The sequence below is a fragment of the Nanorana parkeri genome, unplaced genomic scaffold (genome assembly GCF_000935625.1).
Source record: "Nanorana parkeri isolate BGI_ZX_2015 unplaced genomic scaffold, ASM93562v1 scaffold91, whole genome shotgun sequence".
NCBI lineage: Eukaryota > Metazoa > Chordata > Amphibia > Anura > Dicroglossidae > Nanorana > Nanorana parkeri.
The window spans coordinates 2,075,163-2,086,070 of NW_017306359.1; the positions used below are offsets into that span (position 1 = coordinate 2,075,163).

The 10,908-nt window shown below is 39.2% G+C and overlaps 1 protein-coding gene across 1 annotated transcript; it reads right to left on the minus strand.

The window, feature by feature from the left end:
• Nucleotides 1-1,680: 1,680 nt before the first annotated feature.
• On the minus strand, nt 1,681-9,882 carry PRICKLE1 (prickle planar cell polarity protein 1). The gene is made up of 7 exons (XM_018552547.1): nt 9,708-9,882; nt 8,578-8,691; nt 7,112-7,249; nt 5,969-6,172; nt 5,399-5,585; nt 4,272-5,132; nt 1,681-3,640 (listed from the first exon to the last, which is right to left on the minus strand). The coding sequence occupies exons 1-7, from the start codon at nt 9,831-9,833 to the stop codon at nt 2,784-2,786; spliced, it is 2,487 nt and encodes an 828-aa protein (XP_018408049.1). The 5' UTR covers nt 9,834-9,882; the 3' UTR covers nt 1,681-2,783.
• Nucleotides 9,883-10,908: the final 1,026 nt, after the last annotated feature.

The following is a 10,908-nucleotide window of genomic DNA, read 5'->3' on the forward strand; positions in this document are numbered from 1 at the left end:
TACATATACATACACACACACACACACACACACACACACACACACACACACACACACAACCTGATGCATCACATTTCTTGAGGCCCTAAAAAGCTCCAAAAATGGTTCAGTTTAGGACATAGCGTATCCAGCACAGCAGTCAGGGTCACATTTTCTGATAGGCAATGAATCACCCTCTACTGCTGTGCTAAACCCGCTTTGTTCCTCACTTTGCCACTGCCAGTCCTCCCCCAGAGAAAAAAGGAAGACCTGCGCATTGCTATAATTCTCTGCGGTTCCTCCTGCAGCAAATCAGAAAAGACATGCATGAGTAATTCCCCCAACTCTTTTGTGGCCAGTTTGCAGCGTTATGGTGCAATTAATTAGCAGAAGAGAAGGAAGAGGGCACATTAGTAACACTGGCAGAATACTGTCAGCTCTGTTGCTGGACAGAAGATAAAGGCTTTGTGAGCCAACTACCTCTTCTGCATGCCTTGGCTAAATTGGTCTGCCACTCTCACCAAAGAAATGCAAAAACCTGTCTTGCCTCTGCTGTGTTTGGCTTTACCACCTGCTTGTGGAGTCAATTACCTCCACATTCAGCACCATTGCACCTGCCTGCCATTTTTTCTTTTTGTCAGGTCCACGTTTCATTTTTACTATGGGGATAGGGAAGTGTGGTGAATGTGGGTGATCATGTGAGCTGGTTTTGGTGCACATTTTTCGTTCTTAGTTTTTATTTTTCCTTTTTCTATTAAATGATGCAGCAGCATGGTGCAAACAAAAAGGCAGCTGTGGCCCACTGCCAGACTATTCTTGGAGCCACTATACTGCACACATCTATTGCTGTACCATACACTTAAATGTTTACTTGCACAGGTAGATGGGCTCTCCATACAAGCCTATAGTACCTCATCAGAAATGCACACTATGGCACCTCCAAGAAGAGACTAGCATCATTGATTGGAAGAAAGCAAAAATTATCAAAAGGCTGCATGCGACCATGCAGTACAATGGTACATATAGCCTCAACCACAGCCTTGAACATATGACTGTACCAGTGTACAAATATTAGCAAGCACTGTATTACATCTATGCTGCCTTGTTCCTGCAAAACCACTTGTAACAGACATACTGGCAAGCCAAACAGAATAAGACATTATAAAATGTAGAATATAGTCTTCATTTCCCCATCCCTCTTAAAATAATAAATTGGAAAGAGAGGGCTGTAATACTTACTGTTCTGCAGGTAAGTGATGACAAGCCCAGCCCTACCTAAAACACTTGTCCCATAAGCTTCTTCAGCTGCGATGAATTGACCAAAGTCTAACCATTTACCAGCTGCCATGAGAGTCCAAAGCGGTGTTTTCGGTATGACCGGGAAGTATTACAGGGATTTTGGTTTATTTTTGCAATGTATTATATTAAGGGCGCAGGATGGTGGAGATGTATATGTAGCAATAGGTCCATCTTAAGTCACAATATGTATCCTTTTCTTTCTACAGTTTCTGTAGCCACACAAAAAAGGTCTTTCAAGTCTGCCTTCTGCATTACCTGCAGTGCTTGTCTTCATTTTGTTGGTAGCCATTCCATAGGCCTACACAGCTAATGGAACCAAAAGAACAGAGAATGTCCCTATTTAGTTTTAGGATGAAACCAAAGTAAAGAAAGATGGAACACTTACTATAGAACATGGGACTTTATCTATATTTTTATTCACAAACAGTGTCAATATTTTAGAAAAATCAAACAAGTGACTTATGGTATCTAAAACATATGTTTCTGAGACACAGTCTGTTGTTGCAGAATGAAGAGATTTGTCTTCTACTAGTCTCTGGCCTATAAATAAAACCTACAGGTAATACAGGTCTATAAGAACTTACATCACTGCAGTGCCAAATACAGGGCCAAAGAACTGAGGAAAAAAAGACATATTTAAAGACACTATTGCTGAACAGTGTTGGGTATTGCTTTCCGAACTGCTTGCAAATGGCAACTAAAGGGAAAGCAAACAAGCAATAAACCTTCTCTTCCGGTGTGCCCCTAAACCTTGCAGAGAAGGGATATAAAAAATAACATGTTCTGCATTTAACATATACAATATATACATTTATTATTTGCACAGTTAAATTAGGCCTAAATTTGTGTGAACATAAATAACTTGCAGCTAAATATTCTACACTTAGCATGGATTTTAAGGCTTTCAAGTGTAAATACCCGCTGACATGGAAACTTTAAAAAGGAAAACTGGATCTGGCTGTGTTGAATTGCCATTGACCATCTCTAACAAAAGGACTCTGTCTGCATTGATCTAAATACACAAACCTTTAACTATTGCCTGGAAGATACAAACTGTTAGGAGCAAACATCTCGTTTGCATTAAAATATACCATATTCATGAGTAAGCAATTGCTGGAATTGGCAAACAAAAAGGTTTGGCCCACACACAACCTCTCCCTTTCAGAGCAGGTTCCAGACTTTGGGAGTCTGGGGTATGTATGTCAGGTAAGCATATGGTGCACATTCTAATTTCTAACTTAAGTATTGTGTGCAAAGCAATAAAGAAAGTAAACCTGTACTGTAAACCTGTGATCGTCTAAGTAAATATTCTGCTAAACACAAACATTTCCATAGTCATTACACAATGTAAACACCAGCCGGTCTGTTTTGGTACAATTGACATGGCATTAAAACAAACAAAAAAACAAAAACGGTATTTTGCAAATAGCAGAACTATAAAATAAAATGGTCTCTCTGGACTGAGAATGTCTTCACAGGAATTCAACAAAGCATGCCTAGGGGTTTTAGGAAATGATACAGTTTTTGCCTTTGTGTCCCTTCTTTTTGGATTTAGTGGTCCTTTGGCCAAAATGACTACTAGATAGTACAGCTGTGGGACTAGGAAGATCATCTGTAAAATATTGGCATCTTTGTGGCCGTGGCTGTGGAATAGGCTGTCCAAGAAAATATCCTTCCTCTTCTGAGTCAGAAGAGGATGAGGAGCAGGTTGAACACCAAGAGTCATCATCACCATACAACCCAAAATATTTATCCATCAATTGGCTTTGCAGTCCATAATCTGAAGCAGCATTTGTATACTGTCCAAATATTTCACTATTTTGGATATATGCTTGGACCTCCTGAGGAGATTTGTTCTGAAAGAGTCTGTCATAATCCTCAGAAGTATAACATCTTGGTTTTTCCCGTCCTGGTGCTTTGTGGTCTGCTGCAAGATGAAGTGCATTTTCAGAGCGAGACTTTCGGCTCTTCCTACGCCGGTGGTGGTGGCGTGGCCTTTGGCTACTTTCTTCAAAATTGTAAACCCTTCTCCTACTCCTCTCACTCATTGGGGGCTGTCTGATTTCAATACTGCCATAGTCGCCATTGTCTATGACATCATCAGAAAACTTGACTTGTGGCCTGGTCTGTGACTTAGACCTTCTCAGTGCTGACATATGAACTGGCTTTTCTTCTGGAAGTGGCTTTTCCTGGCACAGTTCTGAACTTAGGCTTTTCAGAGATTCAGAACTCCTGTTTAGCATGGAAGAGTTGAGAGTTCCCATATTGCTCATTTTCTCACAGTCTCTCGAGTCCATGTCTTGGAAGTTTGAATAAGAAAAGTGTGATGGCCGAGTTTTACTTTCCCCATCAACTGATGCTGCTGGAAGGAAGGGAAAAGGAAAATTATTGGTAGAAAGCAGAAACACAAAAACACAGAGCGCAAAGCTCATTATAGACATGGGTACATTAGACTTAAACTGATACATGGGGCTTCCTTATGGATTCTGAATAGTTTGGAAAACTAAAGAGGAAATAGATTAACTAGAACTTCAGTCATTTACAAATCGGAATAGGCTCTACTTCTATCCTTTAGGGAAGGAACATAAATGGTTGAAAATGACACATTTATACACATGTGGAGAAAAGACTTCATATGGAATATGAGAAAAATATTAACCCCTTCGTGACTGACGACGTACAGTGTACGTCGCCAGCATCGGGGCTGTTTAAACAGAATGCCGATAATCTCGTTGTAATTTGGCTCATTTTGCTGACTGACAAATGTATTTCTGCGCGCATGTGTGTGACTGTGGTGGTGACATTACATGTAAGATTCATTTAAAACAGGAACTGAATGACACATTTGTACATGGAATTCATATCCAAAGGGTAATAAAAAGCAAAAACCTATTCTAATATTAGTATATCGTAGTCCAACAGCCAAGGATGTTAGTCATTCAAAACTAGTACATATAATGTAATATGTCCAAGAAAAAAAATAAAGTCAGTACCTGTTATATTGGACAATGCCAATGAATCCATGGAGTCGTGTATGTTTTGAATCTGTGGCTTCATATCATCAGACAAGCATTCCAGGGAGCTTTTATACCAGGGCATTTTGTCATGTTTGTAACCAGATGCACCATGCTCTAAATCCAGTTCTTTTATTTTCCTGCTGCTGGCAGGGCCGGGATGACTTCCATATGCTGAATCTCCAAGTCCATCCTGTGACTGTGCCCAGTACATATCAGTTTGATATTTTTTACTTGCCAAACTCTGGTTGCGCCTGCTTCTTTTTAGGTCACTATTCATTTTGACATTTTCAGACATCCAAGGCTCACTAGGTCCATTATCTACAGCAGGCTGTTGAAAGAGTCCTTTATCACCAAACTTTAAAAGTAACTGAGTCATGTAGTCATCATGCTCAGCCCATTCTTCATGGTCCTCTGGCGTATCCTGCTCATCCCTTCCTTTCCAACAGTCATTATCAAAACTGGCCCCATGACTTGATAAGCCAAGGTCATCCATCTTCCGAGACAGAGTATCAGCATTGCCAGAGAGGCCAGGGAACTTGTAATTCAGTGCTGGAGACAGCAAGAGTGATTGTCTACACTGATCTGCTGATCTGCTGCTCTTTCCCATTCGGACGCTCCTCCTGGACTCCCTGGACCTAGCAGACTGGAAGGCTGAGTCGGAAGAATCTGATGCATGCATATCCTCTCCCAAGCTGCAAGTCTTGGAACAATAAATGCGTCCTTTTTTCGGCAGAAAAGGACAACCCAGGAGGGAAACTTTGCACTGTGCACAACAAAAGCAGCTTTCTGTAGCATGCCAGTGTTGGCCATCATAGGTCATCTGAGCATGGTCAACACCTAAAAAGAAACATACAAGATGGTACTTAATCATAAAATGCTACAAGACATTACTACAAGACATGTTAGCCCACATTCTAATGATGGCATTGCAAAAGGTTAATAGCTCATGGGTGTCATTGATATTACTTACTTGCAATGCATAGTTACAAAAAAAAATAATCTAACAATAAAACCAATCAAAACGGTAACAATATATATATTTTTTTTTTAACTCTTACACAATGTACCAAAGTTTCACTATACTGTAAATGGAGCCAACTTACCTATATGTTCTCCACAGGATTCACAGTACTCTGCATAATGAGATTCAAAGCAACTGCAACAGAAGGGGCGACCATCCTTCATGATATATCTCTGACCACCAAGCACAGTTTCACATTCGTAGCAAGAAAAATGCTTCATGTGCCAGTGACGCCCCTCAGCCTCTGTGCATTCATCAGCAAATATAATCTGAAAGAGGAAAACAATCCATAAGTTTAGAGAATAATAAAAGCTGTAGCATCCAACTACAGATAACCACCAAAAAGAACAAAAACTATATACTGAAAATGTGTTTAAGTAAATGTAATTACTACGTATACAGTTCTAGATTTAGAATAAAATATTGGTTCTAAGTTATTACTAGCACTCAATACTGTAGCAAATGGATTGAGTGACATACACATTCTCACTATGAAGTTAAACCAAACCAACAGCTGTATGCGTTTTTAATAGAATCGGAATCCGAGCTGGACATAGGCTCAACCTCTTCATTCTTTAGACAGTACAGAAAGCTTGCAATAAAAGATAGCAGCAGTAATGGGCATTAAAAAAAAAGAAGTAATTTTATATACCTCATCACAGGCAGAGCATCTCGGTTTTAGCAGTTCAGCATGATGCCTGCCACAATGTATTTTTCCATCCTGGTAAAAGTATATGAGATCAACAAGCAGCTCATTGCACGTGGAGCATGCAAAACACGCTGGGTGCCAGCATACCCCAGGACCAGCTCTCGAAACAAAAATTCCTATTTCACCGCCATTAATCTTCTCGCCGCACTAAAGAGGGGGAAAAAAAAGGAAAATTACAATATATACACTATATTTAAACCCATCTAGTCTATACCATGTTGATTGAATGTTGGCACATTTGTTACGGTTCACATTATAAAGAAAAATACTACTTCTGACACACAACTAGCAAGGGAATTTAAACACCTATTTAAAATCCAAACGGGAGAAAAGTCTAATAATCCCAGACCATAAACGGATTCTAAACCAAGAAAAAAAATATTGCTGATGTATGTTAAGTAGATATTTAGAGAACCACTTAAGCTGGTTTTCATTATTTGAATGTGGTTTTAATAAACTTAGCCATCTGGCTACAATTTGACACTTCTCCCATAGAGAAAATACATTATTCTCCAAAGCCCGCACATACACGAGACATGTGAATGTACAGACACAGACCAGCCTGAGGGGTTTTCTAGGCGATACAATTAAGAATGAAATCAATCATAGGACAACTGCAGTATAGGGCATAAGTATGCAGTGTCACTTTAATCATGAGTGAGCCTAGATCAAAGTTAAAATAGGCCCCTGTATTTTATTACTACAACACAAGGCAATGCATTTTGAAATGGGATTCCCTCAAATCCTCTCTGAAAGGCTCAGAAGTTAAAGTTCCATTCCTAGCACCCCTCATAGCATAGTGGGCACACAATAAAGAACTTTGCAACATTTTTAGAACTTTGAATAAAGTCATGTTTCCTGAACAATGCCAGCCTTGCCACCCTCTTCAGTGGTTCTACTCTATTGATTACATTGGCATCACAGCTCCTTTTTAATGGCTGGCTTGGTAAAATATTGACCAGGTGTAATCCCCAATATAAATGCCAGTAACACTATTTTCTCTACCTAAACAGTTTATAATATCAATTTTGTTGTGTAAAATTAATTGCACACACTTGACATAAATGCTCAAACCATGGCTAGTACCTGCTCACAGACAGCATGCATCGCGGCCCTTGATAGCAACTTGATATTGCCTCTCCCAAGGGCCTCTTTTTTGCGTTGTGTACTGAACATCATTAATTCTTTCTTTTCCTCCTCACTTAATGCCTGGCAGTATCTCACCTATGGAAACAAAAGATTTATGTCAGCTCTTGGCATTAGCAGACTCATGCTGTATTAACACCTAACCGTCAAATTCTACAGAGGTACAAGCACACTACTTTTTTTAGGGGCAAGCATAATCTTTAAGATCTAAAGAAAATGTCATATGGCTATAAAATGACACAATTAGAAGTAATTGAGTAAACATATTTACGGTTTGCCATGAGACAAAAAGAAACATAGTAGAACTAAACTATAAAATGTTGGAATTTAAACAGCCTTGTAAACTTGAAGGCAAAACCATTAAACAGCTTAAATACGGAAAGTTTTAAAACAGCTGCTGGGCTTGTGAGAATAGACCAGTGCAATTTTTGAGATACAGTGGTACCTCGGTTGACAAACTTAATTAGTTCCACGATTCTGGTCGAGAACCGAATTGGTCGCTAGCCAAATCAAACTGTGATCAGACTGCGATCTCAACTAGAGGAAGCCACGACCAGTGTCGGAGCAGGGAAGATGGCTGTGCTTGCGTTAGTCACCTGATGCGGAGGAGTTCGCGAATGGAAGCAAAATGTTGCCGAACTTCCTGTTCGCGAACCGAAGTACCACTGTATATCAGGAAAAAACATTTTTTTTCCATAGTAAGGACCTGAACAATGGACAAATCCAGCTTTGCTCTGGTTACAGTAAAAGGTACTCTTCCAAAACAGCACAAAGCATAAAACAGCAGTGAGAAATGTTTTATCAAACATGCCATGGTTTTGGAGGACTTTATTTTTGATTGGCTCTAGACTTGTATGTGAACTCCTGGCTTGTAAAAGGATATTGCAGGACTCAAAACAGTGCTTGGAGAATAAATGTGACTTTACATCTATTGGTAATACTCAACCCTTAATAAAAATAAGTTATTTGATTCACATAATCCCTCAATGCTAACTTCTTTTTATAGCCTAGAGAGGGTGAGAAGTTTAGGCACAAAGACTGCAGATGTGCAGACCCATGGAACAGACCATAAAATGGAACTCAAAACCCATGGTAGCCAGAGTCAAAGGTGGGATTTCCACTCACTTTGGGAAACATTTCCTTTTACTTCCTGTTGCTTCTCTGGTACAAGAGGCGAAGTGATATAACCCCAAAAGGGACACCAAAAAATGTGCAGAAGTAGTTCCTCACCAGGTCTGAAATTATTTTAAAGTGCATAGGTGTGGGCTGCACATAAAAGGTGTATTGTACATATGTGATTTTTTTACGCTTGAAGGAAACAGAACAAAAAAAAAGTGGAGGGCTATTTGTATGCCAAATAATATCATCATGGACGTTTTTTTACTTTAACCATGTTGTAGCCTTACCTCATTGTCGTGTGGAGGAAGCTGGTACAGAAGCTGTTTGATGCGATACTTTTCACCCACGCTGTTGACATAGGGGACCTTTTCCTCAGGGAGACAGGCAAAATACAACTGAACCTGCATTAGAACAATCAACAACATTATATGTTTTCTTGGGGTTTTTTTTTTTTCTTTCAAACAATGGGCCTCTTATATTGCAGGCACAACGAAAGAGTGTTAAATAAAGGTGAAACGGCCAAGAGAGAAAAACAATGCAACATCAGGTCTCCGGCAACTTCAGACTTATCTGATAATGAGCACCAGATGAGCCAGCTCAACACAAGTAGAGATGGTCACTTTGCACCCAGCTGCTGAATTGCTCTTCTGGAATGCAACTAGTAGAGACTATTAGGGGGTATCATAAAATGTGCACATTTAATGTGGCTATTATGCCAAGCTCCTCTAACAGTAGGCAACAACTCTATGGAAACTTTACCTTTTTTAACCTACAATTACTCAACAGAACGCGAAAAGCCTTATAGAAAACAGCCCCTATAAAACAGGTTTAATTTGCTTCTTGCATTTTACACATTGGTGAGACAAAAGCTGCTTTGTCGGCTCCTGCTGGTAGGTTCATCCCAAGCCACAGTTTCATTGCTTCCATCTGAGCTCTTTCCAGAAAGCCTAAAGTCAACTCAATGGGAGGGGTCACGTTGGAACAGATTTCAGCCAGATGCCAGTTTCTACTGTTTAACCAACCATTCTATCAAAATGCCACACTACAGCTATGGTCATGATATGCATTACACCTTTTAACCAATTATGTAGCAGCAGATGACCCCTTCATTTTACAAGCTAATCCTATTTTGTCAGCACTGCTAACAGTATACATCGACCTTAAAAAGTGTGACATTTTTGGAACAGGCATGATGCACTAAAATAATAATTTAAATAAAAAGTATATTTTTAAATTACCTGTAATTTGGAATTGTTTATTCTAGGCAGAGAAATGTTTATCTAAGCATGCATTTCTACTATCAACTAAAAATGAGCAATATAGAGGACACTGCTGTGCGGGTGCTATATGAATACCAGATATAATCAATATGCATTAATATCAAGCCCATTCATGGTAACTGAAAACTTCTTCTAACCTGTTCTGGACGCAGTCCTGGTGGAACCCAAGTGTACTCCTCCATAGCACATCCAGAGTCGTCATCCGATGTGGAGCTTCGCTGGCACCCATACGTTAGCTTACAGACTTTCTGCTCCATTGCCATAAGCAAACACTTGGCAAAATTCTATTTCTGTTTTTTCCAGCACATTAAATTATCCTGAAAAAAACCCAACAAAAAACATATAAATATACTATAGTGGGGAAAAAGCTAGATTAGAAAGTCTTTGTGCCCAAAGCTACCAGCTTTGAAATGAATGATTGCCATTGTATAAGGAAAAAGCCTGTTTCTTAGATGTCACCTCTCAAGACAAAACCTTTGTGGTCTGGAAAGTTCATTTAGAACATCAATAAATAATTTCCACATAGCTTCATGTGTGGGAAATTGAACAGATCAAAGTAAAATCCACACTAGTTTAAGCAATACAAAAATATAAGCCATTTATTGAACCATTAGTATGTGAACACACGTTTCTGCCAAATGCACAAAAAGTAGTGTTATTTTATAAAGGAGAAACTAGTGAATTCACAGGTAGTCTCTAGAAGACATGCAAAGAAGTGTTTGGCATACCACAAAATCATGATATAAGAGGGTGAGAGAGCCAGAACACCAACAAAGGAAGCTACAGTTTCATCCTATAGGGAGTCTGACCTTTTGACCCTAAGCAATACTGGAATACTGTTCTGCCCCTTCAAATACTAACAGTTAAACAAACTTCTATTCAACAGGTGCAGTTCAGCCATTCACACCAACCAACTGTTCACAAGTATTCGTATTCACTCATAACTGGTTTTGATGCCTTAAGTTGTGCTTGCAAGTATGATTTTAAATAAAGTTAAAAAAAAAAAAACACACTATATATCTATGTATAGATAGACAGACATACATACCTATATCCATCTGTAAGATCCATCCATATATAAAAAAATAATCAGGAAAGCAAAGTCAGCAGGCAGACAACACGCTTAATTGGTTGAAAATGTGCTAAAAAGGTGTCTGGCTGCCCTCTCATTTAACTTTAAAACAAAAAAAAAAGGTAAACTTGGCACCCTCCCACCCTATTACAGTTTAAGGTTTGCATTAAACAGCAGATGTTGGGTGAAAGAGAAACCTTTAGATGGCCCCACTGTAAAAAGTCGAAAGAAGAAGTCAAGGCCCCCCATCTACAGCCTGCTTTAAA

Coding starts and splice junctions, on each gene's coding strand:
- PRICKLE1 (XM_018552547.1), bottom strand. CDS start 9,833: ATGGCAATGGAGCAGAAAGTCTGTAAGCTAACGTATGGGTGCCAGCGA. Junction 7,250..8,577: donor TTCCTCCACACGACAATGAG/GTAAGGCTACAA, acceptor TTGTTTCCATAG/GTGAGATACTGCCAGGCATT. Junction 6,173..7,111: donor TGCATGCTGTCTGTGAGCAG/GTACTAGCCATG, acceptor CCCCCTCTTTAG/TGCGGCGAGAAGATTAATGG.